Genomic DNA, 16,085 nt, shown 5'->3' on the forward strand with positions numbered 1-16,085 from the left:
AGTTATAGTACAGTGAAATAGTTGTGCAAACTCTGAAAAGAAACTGGGAGTCCTAACTTGTAAAGAAATTAAATTTTAGGAACAAAAAAGGGACTAAACTTTTAAAGTTTTGACACTCACCTTGAATTTGTAACCCCATTCCACATTACTGCTGTCAGAGTGGAAGAGGTAGTGCAAATGGGGTCCATGAAAGATTACCTGTCTGGGCCATTTTGGTGTCCCTACCTTCTGGTCAAATCTCATCTGCAGACCCTTCGAATCAGTAAACACCAGGTAGTCATATCTGTAGAAAAGAATCAAGATATAATTGATATCTACAATTTGGCTGAAACCCCTATTTCACAGAAAATTACCAAAGTTACAGTCTTAGGAATATCTGAATGATAACTCTTCCAGCATGAGATGGACACAGATACTCACCCTCATGAAACCATTTTTTTAGAGTAAAATATGTTCATTGCTTAATACTTAACTGATTGAATACATTAATAGAACACCCATTACCTTGTAAATCCAGCCCTCCCAAGCTAATAAACACATTCACCAATAAAAGTGCTGAAAGGATGTCTGCTTGCTGACGCAGAAGTCAAATTTGCACATATATCCTAGGATAGACTGGTGCCAAATCATCAATTACTATTCAAACTTGTGTCCACCCTCTTCCAGGGATGTAATTGTACAAAGGGCCTGGAAGGGTATACCAATATTGAGGCAATTATTATGACAGAAACATATTCTACTAAAAAAATGTGTTTCTTCTTCAAATACATTACCCAATCATAGTACATTCAGAGAATGGGTAAGAGATAAAGGGATAAACATATCCTTTCCCAAACTTTGGCCCTGTTTCCTGCCTGCTAATGCAAGTGAAACTTCATGTTTTGTGTGATATATGGGCTAGGGTTAGTACATGATCTCTGAATGGACACAGTTCAGAGAAAAATGTGGCTTCCACTAATCCAGTGGAAGTAGAGTAAAATATAACTATATAACTACCAAGCAACCTGGAAAGGAAGCCTTTGTACTGTTGATATAAATTAAACAAGGTCAAACTTAACTCTCTGGAATGAAAGGTCTCTGAGGTAAAAGAACAGTAATGTTGTGACCTCCATCCCAAGTCTTAAATGGCATCAATTAGGCAGCAGTTGAGCATGAATGCTGTTCTAGTGGTGTTTACCCTAACCTTGCAAGCTGATACCATGAGAAATTAATTTGTTTGGTTTTGAATAACTTCTCTGTACGAGTGGATAACCAAATATATCTAGTATGACATTTTGTTCCTTCCTTCTTTGAAAAGTAAAAACAAGCAAGATCTCCCTCTTTTATCAGCTCAATCTGCTTGAGGTAAAACTTCAGTGCCCTGGGAAGAAAAGTCAAGAAAAAGATGAAAGACTGATTTCCCAAGAGCAGGAGTCTGTTCTTAACAATGAAAGCAGTGACCATCATGAGAGAAACCATTAAAGTGAGAGAAACCATTAAAGTGAAACTGCAGACAGTGCAAATCAGCCAATAATGCTCGGATCTCACCAACTTTGCCTCCTGTGGCTAGATAGAGTAGGAAGCAGGTATTGTATGAAAAGGTGAGTCAGGGATTGTCTAGACAGAAGTTTGAAGGGTGCATTGTTTATCTACATCAAAATCCAGGGTTGGTTCTATTTTGGACAAAGGACCAAAGCCTTCAGAGAAGACAAGCCAAAATTGTTTAGAAGGTCAGATAGGTCTTTGTTCTGGCCTTCTTCCATGACGGCAAAACATGTATGAAATTGCAATACCTCCTTGTGATGATAGCTAACTTCTACTCAATGCTCCACATGAGGAAGTCAGTTATCATGGGTTAGTTGTATCTCTGCTCACACCACTGTTAGGAAACTCTACATTTTACTTGTAGGCTTTCAAAGTGGTGGACTTATGCCTGAGTAATTCTGTCCAGCGCTGCATATTTATGAGGACATATTTGATATGAGCCAGGAAGGTTCAGCACCTCTGGGTTGGGATGAAAACCTATCAGCATGGTCAATTTGGTAGGCCAAGGAAAGGCTGGACTGTTTTGAGACTCTTTGCTACCAGGGTGAGCAGGTTGTTGATCTGACCTTTCCCACCTGAGGAAAACAACCTGGAATAGTTGACACTGAAACCAAGAATGAAACAAGGCATGCCATATCTTTCAACAAAAGGCTGCTCACCTCATGTTTTTGCAGGATGTAATCCAAGAAGCTGTGTTGCAGATCTGGGGGTAGTTCTGAATCAAGTTTTGATTCTCATGAAGATCCAAGTACCTGCATGGACTGCATCTCAAAACGGTACTGGGGATTAATCTTGGGACTCTCCATGCCCTAGGAGTTTCCATGGTAGTAGGATGCTGGTAGGGATGTACTATAAATGAACCTGTCTGCCCTTTTCATGAGGACTGTGTTAAATTGTTAAGGGTCTCCCATTCCAAGGTGAACAGTTGAAAGTTTGCCCACACAGATTTTGAAAATGAGCAGCTTTTATATGATGTGGCAACATTCACTGCAGGGAGACTGCTGGGTAGAGTAGTGGGTTAAAACTACACCTTCTCTCCCAGGGTCTTGCCACCACTTGCTCAGGAAAACTGTGAACTGAGCCTTTGATGAAGTGTAGTGTTTAGTGTAGGGTTTGTCCATCTGGCACGTCTTAGATGGGTCCTTCCTGCTTCTCTTATCCCAGTGAAGGCCATGTTCTGGGACAATGCCATAGCATGAGACTTTCTTCCATGGTGGCCTTTTTCTGATCTCTTCTGTCTAGCTGTGGAACAGAAGAATGGAAAATAGCAGCTGTGAGCAGAGGCTAGTTATGTGATAGCCCACTTAGCAGCATTGACAGGAACTCAGAAGAGTGGAGTGATAGTGAAGCGTCCTGCAATGCTGGTGACAAATGAGTAAGAGAAACAGATTGTCATGGATGATAAACAAGGCTGAAAGTCAATCCATGCTAGGACACATTGACCTCTAGGCATTTTACTGTGCAGGTCAATAAAGGTTTGCGATGGGTATTGGGTGTCCAGGAAAGGGCAGTTACTGGAACTTGTGCTGGTGACGACAGACTGTCACAATACTTCCATGGATATGGTACACATTGGTGTGTTATGCTTCATTAAATGCAGCACCAGTTTTATGCTTGACATCTGCAACAAAACCAGGGTTGGAACTGGTGTGACAGGGTACAGGACACTGTCTGTGTCTTAGGGTGGAAACTGGGCATACTGGTAATACAGCTTGTTGTACCCAGTACCAGTAGAACAAGATGGAGGCTGCAATGGAACTCAAATGGACATTGTCTGGAACCATCTGACATCTGGTGCTTCAGTCCCAGGAATGATCACCATAACCAGTACAAAGGTACAAATGTGGTCATGGAATATCCCGGACTGGTCTAGGTAGGTCAATGTAACATGCTGATACTGGCCTGGAAGTCAGTGAAGCTATGCTCCAGTTGACACTGGCAATGGAATGACTATAAATGTGTGAGAAGCAGAGCTTTACAAAATTACCAGATCTTGTTCTACTTGGGTGATCTTTCTGCCTTCATAACTCAGTCAGAAAATTGGCAACAGATTAGTGGTTGGCAGTGATATGATGGTGCTCAAATCCTTGTGTATACTTTTCTTTGTTCTTTCATCTGAATCAGTTAACTGCTTGGCCAAGATGATCACCCATCTTTCCTTGGACCAGTTGGAGTAAACGTCACAAGTATTACTCAAACTGCACCCCATACATTTAACAAAAGTGGGATGATTATCCCCAGTTAGCTTTAATCACTTGTGCACCCAGTCATTCCACATTTAATCCTGTTCATCACTGCTGATACCTGTAATTAGAGAAAGCAAAATAATGACATATAATGGTGAAATCATGCAAGCACTGTGATGAGCTTACTGTAAAGTGGACATTATTATGTGAGACAGATATGAGAAAAAATGACAAAAATTATTATTTGCTTGGAATAAATTTTCATTTATTTCGTACAATCATGAAAAAAAGATCAAGTACTGAGGTGAACCAGGTACTATAGACAATCATGCATGCAAATAAAAAAAACACCATTTAGCTTATAATATGATGAAGATGGACAAGTGAAGTGCAAAATATTCATCTATGACACTATTTCCGTGGAGCCCCGAGTGGCAGAGTGGTCTAAAGCATTCACCATTACGGATCACTGCCATCTCACCTCTGTCTGCGTGAGTTCGAGTCTCGGATTCGGCTAATGTGGTTATGTAAGAAAGCCTGCCAGTAGCTTCTCGTGGGTCGGCGATTCTTTCTGGGGATTTCCCAGGTTCTTCCTCCACCATTAATACTGGCCGCCATGTATAGCCTATCTTGTGCTGAAAAATGGCGTTAAACCCTACAACAACAACAACTATTTCTGGAACCTTTCTTGGCCGTGATCTTAAAAAATAGTTTTTCTGAGTCTCATTACCCCATTTTCACATTTTGAGTTTTGCCATAATAAAAAAATTATGGCTACCATCTGCAACCCTCCAAAATGTCCCTGCAACCCTGATTTGCATCATGACCCAGGGGTTGGGGACCACTGATCTATGATGTAGATACAGCTAGATATGGACAGTAAATCATTTGGAAATTACTTGCCTGAGGTGAGAAAATCACAAAGACTCACTAAAACTAATGAAATGGCACAAAGTGGACAGTATTTATGAGGCTTCAGATAAGAGAGTGCTGACCAGGCAAGGAGCAGAAGTAATAACTGAGGACTGGTGGAATTTGGCACCAATTCCTCTAATCAAGTGGGGACCACTCTTGTCAAACTTCCACCCTGGCAGGCAGATAACCTTTTAGCACTTTTGTTGCTAAAACAAACCAAAAAAGATGGTGGACATCGTTCTTTTAGCTTGGGAGGGCTGGATTTGTGAGGCAGAAGACATTATGAGAATGTATTTGAAACATAAATTGGTCTCCTTTATACAAGACATGAGGATGAGATATTTTAGGTACAAAAATCTTCACTTTCAATCAAAACATGTTGAGAAAAGAAAAATATAGAGTACTTTTTTCTCTTTTTTTATTTATAGTTTATAGTATATGTATATTTTCCTTCAAACCAATTTTAGGCAGTCATCCCTGGGAAATGAAAACAACCAGCCTCTAAAAATATGTGGTTGCTCCACAGTGGTTCCCCTTCTACAATAATTTTAGTTAACAGGACCCTGATAAAGTTTAGGAAAGGTGACTGCCTTGCAAGATGATCTTTTAAGATTGGTTTGTCTGTACATGTAAGAAAGGTGACTGCCTTGCAAGATGATCTTTTAAGATTGGTTTGTCTGTACACATAAGAAAGGTGACTGCCTTGCAAGATGATCTTTCAAGATTGGTTTGTCTGTACACATAAGAAAGGTGACTGCCTTGCAAGATGATCTTTCAAGATTGGTTTGTCTGTACACATAAGAAAGGTGACTGCCTTGCAAGATGATCTTTTAAGATTGGTTTGTCTGTACATGTAAGAAAGGTGACTGCCTTGCAAGATGATCTTTTAAGATTGGTTTGTCTGTACACGTAAGAAAGGTGACTGCCTTGCAAGATGATCTTTTAAGATTGGTTTGTCTGTACATTTAGAAAGGTGACTGCCTTGCAAGATGATCTTTCAAGATTGGTTTGTCTTTACATGTAAGAAAGGTGACTGCCTTGCAAGATGATCTCTTAAGATTGGTTTGTCTGTACACATAAGAAAGATGACTGCCTTGCAAGATGATCTTTCAAGATTGGTTTGTCTGTACACGTAAGAAAGGTGACTGCCTTGCAAGATGATCTTTCAAGATTGGTTTGTCTGTACACATAAGAAAGGTGACTGCCTTGCAAGATGATCTTTTAAGATTGGTTTGTCTGTACATGTAAGAAAGGTGACTGCCTTGCAAGATGATCTTTTAAGATTGGTTTGTCTGTACATGTAAGAAAGGTGACTGCCTTGCAAGATGATCTTTTAAGATTGGTTTGTCTGTACATGTAAGAAAGGTGACTGCCTTGCAAGATGATCTTTCAAGATTGGTTTGTCTGTACACTTAAGAAAGGTGACTGCCTTGCAAGATGATCTTTCAAGATTGGTTTGTCTGTACACATAAGAAAGGTGACTGCCTTGCAAGATGATCTTTTAAGATTGGTTTGTCTGTACATGTAAGAAAGGTGACTGCCTTGTAAGATGATCTTTCAAGATTGGTTTGTCTGTACACATAAGAAAGGTGACTGCCTTGCAAGATGATCTTTCAAGATTGGTTTGTCTGCACACGTAAGAAAGGTGACTGCCTTGCAAGATGATCTTTCAAGATTGGTTTGTCTGTACACGTAAGAAAGGTGACTGCCTTGCAAGATGATCTTTTAAGATTGGTTTGTCTGTACATGTAAGAAAGGTGACTGCCTTGCAAGATGATCTTTTAAGATTGGTTTGTCTGTACACATAAGAAAAGTGACTGCCTTGCAAGATGATCTCTTAAGATTGGTTTGTCTGTACATGTAAGAAAGGTGACTGCCTTGCAAGATGATCTTTCAAGATTGGTTTGTCTGTACACATAAGAAAGGTGACTGCCTTGCAAGATGATCTTTCAAGATTGGTTTGTCTGTACACGTAAGAAAGGTGACTGCCTTGCAAGATGATCTTTCAAGATTGGTTTGTCTGTACACATAAGAAAGGTGACTGCCTTGCAAGATGATCTTTTAAGATTGGTTTGTCTGTACATGTAAGAAAGGTGACTGCCTTGCAAGATGATCTTTTAAGATTGGTTTGTCTGTACACATAAGAAAGGTGACTGCCTTGCAAGATGATCTTTTAAGATTGGTTTGTCTGTACATGTAAGAAAGGTGACTGCCTTGCAAGATGATCTCTTAAGATTGGTTTGTCTGTACACATAAGAAAGGTGACTGCCTTGCAAGATGATCTTTTAAGATTGGTTTGTCTGTACACATAAGAAAGGTGATGCATGTAAAGTGATCTTTAAGACTGGTTTGTCTGTACATGTAAGAAAGGTGATGCATGTAAAGTAACCTTTAAGACTGGTTTGTCTGTACATGTAAAAACAACAAACAATTATCTTCAGTACCTTCTTTCTGTCTCACACCTCTGGTCAAAATCAATCACAAACTTGGCTGCACCAGGGCAGTTGAAGTTCTACAAGATAAAATAAAGATAGGTCAAAATAAATAACTCAGTCTGGTATTTTGGCATGTAGAAACCTACTGCATTGATTAAGAATTTCACAGACATGCATGTTTGATAACAGAACACTGTGATGGCATCTTTATTAAAATGTTAGAATTTTGTATGGGTTCTTATTCACTGTACAACAACATAAAAATCTGACAGATTCTACAGTAAAGGAGAACTCAAGGAAAATAATCATTAATGGAAATCATACACAAATATATTTAGTAGATTGTTTAGTGAAATGGAGGGAAGGAGGTTGGGAGGGGAGGCAATTTAAAATGCTTTGGATTATGTTATACTAAACAACAGGGTATCATGATTGCTAAGTACATCATGCTTACTGGAACAGAACTACAATCACAATCAAAGGTTTGCTATGTTTACAATTTCTCAGTACACTGTAGTATCATTAATTTCCATGGGTTATCAATTTTCATGGATTTTGTTATGTTGCCTTGAACCAAAAATATAATGACCAAATGAAAAACAAGACAAGTTTGATAAAGAAACTTCCCTGCAATTTCTTTCTGTGTTTCATTTCGAGGGATCAACAAAGCTGTTTGATAAATTAACGTCATTTCTGTAATCTGGTAACAAATATTAGCTTTTACAGGTTTTGTTTTTTTGTTTTAACCGTTTATAAAGAATTGTAAAGCACTTGATATTGTTCCTATGTAAATCTATATTGTATTCAGTAGCTGTAATTTCTACTCACCACCTTAAATTGATATGTTGCAATATAAGGATAGAAAGAAACATGAAAAAGCGTATGATATTCAAGCACAGCTATTACTGATAATGAAAGAAAGAATAAGAAAGAATACTGAAATGAAAATTACATTTATTACTTATTCAAACTAACTCTTCATTCAGGTGAAACAGTTGTCAAAAAATTTGAATCCTTGTGAAAGCACATCTCAACTTATCCATGTGTACTTAATCCCAATGAACAACATAACTGTAAAATACTAAAGCTTTTACTAGAGGCAAAATTGACAATGAAACACTGTGTATATGCACTAATTACCACAGAATACTGAATCATACACTTCCATGATTTTCAGACAAAACCACTGTATCAACATCATATCAGCCAAGTCAGCTGGTACACAAAAATATGTGTTCAGTAAATAGTTGGGAAATTGATAAATTAAGCAGTCTAAAAAAGATATGGACAATCAGGTCTGATCTTTCTCATTTTTCCTGTCATATGTAATTATCCATTCAGCATGAACTGGTTTAATTTGAGGAGGGTCAAAGTCTAGTAGTTGCAACTGGTTCATACATGAGGCAGGATCAAAGAAAGGATTAATTCCATCGTTTTTCAAATTTTCTTAGCACTTTCGGCTCTAACACATCAAATATTGACACTTCCTGCTATCTACAAAAAGGAAGGGACAGCTGGTCACGTATTGTTCACATGTAGAATGATGACTTCAGCCAAACCAATGGGGATCTAAGTTGAATTTTGCCACTCTTGAGCCACTGTGTTAACCCCATGGCAGGTTAGAAGATAATTAATGATGCAACTTTAAAAACATCATCCATATCAATGGGGATCTAAGTTGAATTTTGCCATTCTTGAGCCACAGTGTTAACTCCATGGCAGTTAGAAGATAATTGAAGGCGCAACTTTAAGGACATCATCCATATCAATGGGGATCTAAGTTGAATTTTGCCACTCTTAAGCCACTGTGTTAACCCCATGGCAGTTAGAAGATAATTGATGATGCAACTTTAAGGACATCATCCAAACCAATGGGGATCTAAGTTGAATTTTGCCACTCTTGAGCCACTGTGTTAACCCCATGGCAGTTAGAAGACAACTGATGATGAAAACTTTATGGACATCAGCCAAACCAATGGGGATCTAAGTTGAATTTTGCCACTCTTGAGCCACTGTGTTAACCTCATGGCAGTTAGAAGATAATTGATGATGCAACTTTAAGGATAGTGATTAAAGCAAGAGATCATATACATGCAATAAGCAATTATCTTAGTGTTAATGGCTGCATTGGCTCATTTGACGTCCAGTGTAAGTGACTGATCTCATACCTGTCAACCTGTACAGGTTACCCATAATTTGTATGCTTGTTTTTCATTTTTGTCAGTGTATGGCCATACAACCATTTTGTATATTTTTTTTCCTTATAAAAATTAAACATTTTATATATATAATTTTACAATTTTTTTTGTTGTAAATCATTTCAGTCTGGACGTAATTTTTTTAAAATCGAGCGTGATCCAGAATTTTTTTTTTATCTATACACAAGATGGGGATAACTCTAAGATGCTTTGGAAAATTAGCATTAGACCCAGAGATTAAAACATCTTTTTTTCGTACCATACCCTGTGTTAAAGTGATAGCCTATTGAATGGAATTATTGGTTTTCATGTCAAGTAAAACCCCAAATCTTGTGTGTCTGGCATTATTTTAATTTTTGCACACTTTTTAAGGTAAATAAAGGCACGACAAAATATTTAAATTGCATTTTATTGTTTTATTCTGCCAATTACATGCTCTTCACATTACAGTTTTAGAAAGAGTAATGATTAAATCATTTTTTAAGAAATTTTGGAAAATTTTAGCTGATGCGCATTGCCTGAAATTAAGTTTTGAATTAAGTGGGTCACATTTGTAATCCAAGCAGGAAGATGCATTGCCAGCATGACAGAAGTAGTACGAATACTTAGTGACATTCTCAAGGTTAAAAAAAATGTTACACTGCAAATTTATTATCACTTTGACCAAAATCAGCACACCATATAGCAAATTCATAACTTTTCAAACACAAGATAAGCAATTTTAACAGAACTGGTCACCAGTTTATGAGGCATAATCTTCTGGACTGCTACTTTGGCGATTTATTTTATCTTTATATTTCTGGACAGCACCTGACATAATATTTTAGGGTTTATGGGGGTGAATATAAATATGTAATAATGAGACCATGATAAATCCAAAGTAGTTAATATTACACCTTGAAAATGTGTTTCTCAAAATACCTTGCACTTAGTTTTTTTTTATACTAGTAGCGACACTTTCATTTTTGAGTTGCTCCACACCTGGATCATGAGGCACTTAAAGATGAGTTTGAGGATTATTGCATGCTGCCTGATGAGTTTGTGCCTGTATTAACAGATGTTGGCCAGAAAATAAACTTTCGCAGCTACTGGATGGATATTATCAGCCAGAGAATTAGTACTGGTGGCATCCGCTTCCCAAATCTGAAAGCAGTTATTCAGCGACTACTTACCTTGCCTCACAGCTATGCAGACTGTGAGATATCTTTTTCTATGATGAAAAAAATACATTCAGACTGTAGGAAGTCCCTGAATGCAGACACACTAACATCATTTTTACAGTGTAAAATAAACATTGACACCTGATGCATAGTCTTTAAAAGCCCTGATTATATTCTGAAAAGTGCAGAGGGTGCATGTGTAGAATGTAATAACGTTTGCATTACAACACAATCAAAATCAAAAGAATAAGATAAAGTTTCAGAGGTATAAATAATTATGTAAATGTGTGTAAAATTAGTTTGTGTGTGGCACTGGTTGTTTTAAAACTTGATTTTATATAATATATGAATACATTTTTACATGAAAGATTTTTTTTGGTCTTCATAAGGTTTGTATTGGTCTGGCGTACGGGTTTCATCTCAAGGGGTTGACGGGTATGTGATCTTGACAGGTGCTTGATTTGTGCTCATACAGGTGACAGTGTTGTTTTAACTATTGATGCAACCATCATTTATTATTGTTATAGTTTTGATACTCTACTTGGCATTTCAGTAAAGGTTAATCCACAAAACTTTGATGTACAAAACCACAAATCTAAGTACCAATGAAAATGTTTGGGTTTTTTTTGTTGTTGTACAGAAACATGAACAAATATAATACTCAAATAATTCAGTACAATCTAACCATTCTGGGGTCTTATGGCTGCCCATAAGTATTAGAAATGATCCTCCTTCTCTATGCTCATGTGGCAGACTATAAATTGATTTGTACATGTAACATGCAGTCACTAGTATAATTTCATAGCCTTTAATTGTTCAAATTGTCATTTTAAGAAATTAAAAAATGTGTTAATGGAACACAAATGCCCTTACACCACTGGCTGAGAAACTGATCTAACCATAAATATTATGGACAGACAGACACATGTAACACTGTATGCTCCTAACAAAATTATGGTTAGGCATAAAAGAATAACACTCTGAAAATGGAAATAGGATATTGTTCTTACATTATCACATTGGCTAAGCTGGTTTGCAGCATACACGTTCTGTGTCCAATAAATTTTACATTCAGTGGCCCTTACATGTGTCTCATGCTGGATATTTTATATCCAGCAGCCCTTTCCTGTATTATATATGCTGGATATTTTACATCCAGTGGCCCTTATGTCTGTTACATGCTGGTTGTTTTATATCCACTAGCCCTTTCCTGTGTTATATATGCTGTTATTTTATATCCATTAGCCCTTTCCTGTGTTATATATGCTGGATATTTTACATCCAGTGACCCTTACCTGTGTTACATGCTGGTTATTTTCATAATTGTGCGAGGATTCCACTTCCCAGGTTCTTAATATAATGTCATCTGCCTGAATGCTAGCCCAGTGTTCACTGTTGATCTGCAAAACAGAGAATGTTTATTTTATATTAACTATACCATGCTTGTATTCAAGTATGAATGTTTTATGGGGACCATTAAAGAGGCAAAATAATGGGTTCCACAGTACTTCCTGTTCTTAAGGAATCATTGATATGGTGGACATTAATATAGTTTATATGGCATATCACTGGTGTGAATCTTATCAATTTACATAAAAATATGACTACGCTTCAGAAAACATGCATGAAATTAATCTTGAATTGTAAACAGCTATATACACATGATTTGATGTCTATGGTGCCTCTCAAAACCTCTGTAACCTAACTGGGATGAATCAGGATTTTTATTCATTCATGTTTTAATTTTGGAAGGGGAATTATTTTTGCTCAAAATGGCCAAATTTCTTTTTATTTCACTGAAAAGTGTACTGTTATATGTAGAAAAGAAATCCCTTTACTAATCTGCCACTGTATCAACTGGGCACCCTTGAGTGAAAGCACTTTTAGCAAAACTGATTGCCTTGTGACAATCTACATCTCCTGACTATATATTTCTGGTGTACCAGTTGCCATGAACTAAGAATCTGCCAAACAGAACTTACAACTAAACAATTTGCTCCATGTTTTCCATACTGAATGCAACAGACTTGTTACATAAATAAAACCCAAATAAGGTGAATATCTGTAAGATATGGACATATATGTTCTCCATGCCCACATAGACACTTTACACGTTATCTACTTCCAAACAAAATCGTACCCAACAACAAGTGTCATTTGTCTTGGATAACACCAGTTTTGTGAGTTCAAGGGGCTAAATAACCATTTGATCTCTCATAATTGGTGTTTATCTGAAACAATTATATTTGATGGCAATATTTTTTTTCTTTTCAAACATAATTCGTAACAGTTTTGTTACATGTAGCAAATTAAAATTGAGTGGTGAGGGTTTTCAATACTTGTAATTGTTCTCCATTGAATATCATGTTTTCCATGGGAGTCAAGTACTTCTATTCAAGGAACTCAGAATTATTTTACAGTTTGTTGTTGTTGTTGTAGGGTTTAACGTCATTTTTCAGCACACGATAGGCCATATATGGCGGCCAGTATTAATGGTGGAGGAAGAACCTGGGAAAACCCCCGGAAAGAACCACCGACCCACGAGAAGCTACTGGCAAGCTTTCTCACATATCCACGTTGGCTGAATCTGAGACTCGAACCCACACAGACAGAGGTGAGATGACAGTGATCCATAACGAAGAGTGCTTTAGACCACTCGGCCACTTGGGGCCCCATTTTACAGTTTAAGTGAGTACTTGCTTTCAAACTTCAAAGTGCAACATTACACATGAATGTTGCTGATTTAACATAAAAATCATCAGTTTAACTTCACTGTGAATCAAGTGAAGAATTACATATGTGGAAAGTGTCCAGAAGGAGTTGTTGTTGTTCGGTGTCTAACACCATTTTCCAGCACATGACAGGCTATACAGCAGCCAGTATATCTCGTGAAGGAAGAACCGAGAAAATTCCTGTGAAGAACTACTGACCCACAGGAAACTACTGGCAAACTTTCTCATATAGTGATGCTGGTCAAGTCTTGGACTGAAACCTGCACAGGTGAAATGTCATTGATCTGCAAAGGCAAGCACCTTAGAGCACTTGGCTACCTGGGAGGCCTTTAGATAATAATAATAATAATGAGGACTTTGTATAGCGCCTAATCTTTAGAAGCTCTAAGCGCTTTACAACATTAGACAACACCTATAAGATAAGAAACATAATAATATTATTGCAAAAACAAACAACATGAAATAAGAAAAACATTAAAAAATAAAAAAAATGCTGAGAATATTTCAGGTAGGAAACATTATTAGGTCTTTAAGTTTGTTCTTGCAGTCGAAATAAGTGAGTTTTGAGAGCCCTCTTGAACGTGATCACTGTGTCTTTGTGTCTAAGTTCAGTGGGCAATTCATTCCATGTTGCTGGGCCTTGGTATGCAAAAGAACGCTGTCCATATGACTTTGTTTTCATAGTGGGAATAATAAGTATACGATTGTCAGAAGAGGAGCATAAGTATCTTGCTGGTTTGTACACATGGGTGAGATCGGATAGGTATGTTGGACTAGAGTCCGTCAGTGAAACGTAACAGAGAGAACAAATTTTGTGTTTGATTCTGGATCGAATGGATAGCCAGTGTAGGGTACAGAGCAGCGGGGAGGTGTGCTCTGATCGTGGTACTCTAAGCTGTGTTTTGATCTTTTTGAAGTTTCTGGAGTAGATACTGAGATGAACCAGACAGAATTGAGTTACAATAGTCCAGTCTTGAAAGTACTAATGGACACACAAGTGTTTTAGTGGCATCAACTGAAAGATATTTGCGAATTGAGCTGATGCGTCTCAGCTCAAGATATGCAGCCTTGCATATGTTCATGATATGTTGGTACAATGTGAGAGTACTGTCCAGAGTAACACCTAGGTTTCATACTGATTGTGTGAATTTAATGTTGGCACTGCAGATATTTACTGTTTGAGGTAAAGGATGTGAATGAGAAAGTCTTTGTGTTGTGATCAGAATGGCCTCAGTTTTATCATCATTCATCTGCAGCTTGTTAATAGTCATCCATGATTTCACATCAGAAATGCACCTCTCTACACCTTGGATGGTAGCATCGACTTCAGTTGGGTGGCTAGATTTGTATATTTGGGTGTCATCAGCATACAATTGGTGAGAACCTGGATGATGATTTATGACACTTGAGAGCGACTGAGTGTACAGAATGAAGAGAACAGGTCCAAGAACAGACCACTGTGGAACACCACAACATAGATCAACTGGGCTGGAGTGTATTCCATTTGCAGATACAATTTGTGTCCTGTTGACCAAGTAGGACTTGAACCACAGTAAGGCTGTATCATGAATGCCAAATACATGCTGGAGACGGTGAAGTAATATATCATGGTCTATTGTGTCAAATACTGCAGACAAATCAAGGAGGGTGAGGACTGTAATCTTTCCGCTATCCAACGCAGAGAGAATGTAATTAACTACTTTTAGAAGAGTAATTTCAGTACTGTGGCAAGGGCGATATGCAGATTGTACATTGCTAAAATGACTTTTTGAATTTAGATGAGATACAAGCTGGGATAGAACAACCTTTTCTAAGATTTTTGAAATGAATGGGAGATTAGAAACTGGGTGGTAATTCTTTAAATCGTTATGGTCTAGTGTTGTTTTCTTCAGCAGAGGCTTTACAATGGCAGTTTTGAAAACTGATGGGAATTCCCCAGATGAGACAGAGGTATTAATAACATCAGTTAGTGAAGGCAATACTGGATCTAAGCACTCAAGCAGCAGTGATGTTGGAATTGGATCAAGTTCACATGACTTTGGTGCACTCTTCATCACGATTGTACGTATGAAATCCAGAGACCGGTTCAAATGCTGCTAATGGTTGCCACTCAAATTCTGTATCCCAACTGTATGGTGACGACGAGTCAACTGAAACTGTGGTGTCAAGCTTATCTCTAATGGTTTGTACTTTGTCAGGGAAGAAATTTGTAAACATGTCCGGAAGGTTGACTGGAGAGAAAGTAGTTGGAAGTGGTGTTGATTTATTCCTTGACATTAGCTTGTTAGTAATCTCGAAGAGCTCTTTGCAGCTGGAACTTTCCATGATCTTTGTAGTGTAGTGGGCTGATTTTGCTGCATGGACTATATTTGTGACATTCTTCTTAGATGTGGTGTAAACAGAAATGTCTCTATAAGTTTGTAATGCAAGGGAAATTATAACTTGAAGATTGTCTTTATTGAAACTGATCATGATGGAGTTTCCTTAATTTTATCTGTAGTTAAATCAGGTCATCACGTAAGGGATTACATAAGTTGTTATTATTCTAATTACCTGAAAAAACATTTATTCATGAAAATGTTTGGAAATGTAAGAACTGATTACTGGTGAAATTCAACTAGATTTTCTCCAACACTGAGAAATGCAAATGAAATCAGAAGCAAGGTTTGCATAATATAACATCAAATCTTTTAATTTTTTGAGCACACTGGAATGAACACAAACACTACATAATGAAATTTTTTTTTAAGACCTTGCACATAAGATCTCATCTGTAAGTCTCATTCTCAAACACACAAATATACACAGTGTTGATCTCATCTGTAAGTCTCATTCTCAAACACACAAATATACACAGTGTTGATTGGAGGTAATCATATACAGTTTGGTCATGGACAGATGAACACAAACATGTCAGAATGAAAAATGACCGTTA

General features: G+C 37.4%; 1 protein-coding gene across 2 annotated transcripts in view; it reads right to left on the minus strand.

The window, feature by feature from the left end:
* The window catches only part of LOC149805902 (zinc finger ZZ-type and EF-hand domain-containing protein 1-like), a 260,238-nt gene that overhangs the window by 137,634 nt on the left and 106,519 nt on the right, over positions 1-16,085 (minus strand). For both annotated transcript variants that reach the window (XM_089950657.1, XM_089950656.1), the window contains exons 35-37: positions 11,714-11,818; positions 7,070-7,137; positions 121-283 (exon numbers count right to left, since the gene is read on the minus strand). In XM_089950657.1, the coding sequence (XP_089806783.1) occupies positions 121-283; positions 7,070-7,137; positions 11,714-11,818 (336 nt within the window). The remainder of the gene's footprint in view (positions 1-120; positions 284-7,069; positions 7,138-11,713; positions 11,819-16,085) is intronic.

The sequence above is a fragment of the Sinohyriopsis cumingii genome, chromosome 2, assembly GCF_028554795.1.
Source record: "Sinohyriopsis cumingii isolate HCF-2022 chromosome 2, ASM2855479v2, whole genome shotgun sequence".
Taxonomy (NCBI): domain Eukaryota; kingdom Metazoa; phylum Mollusca; class Bivalvia; order Unionida; family Unionidae; genus Sinohyriopsis; species Sinohyriopsis cumingii.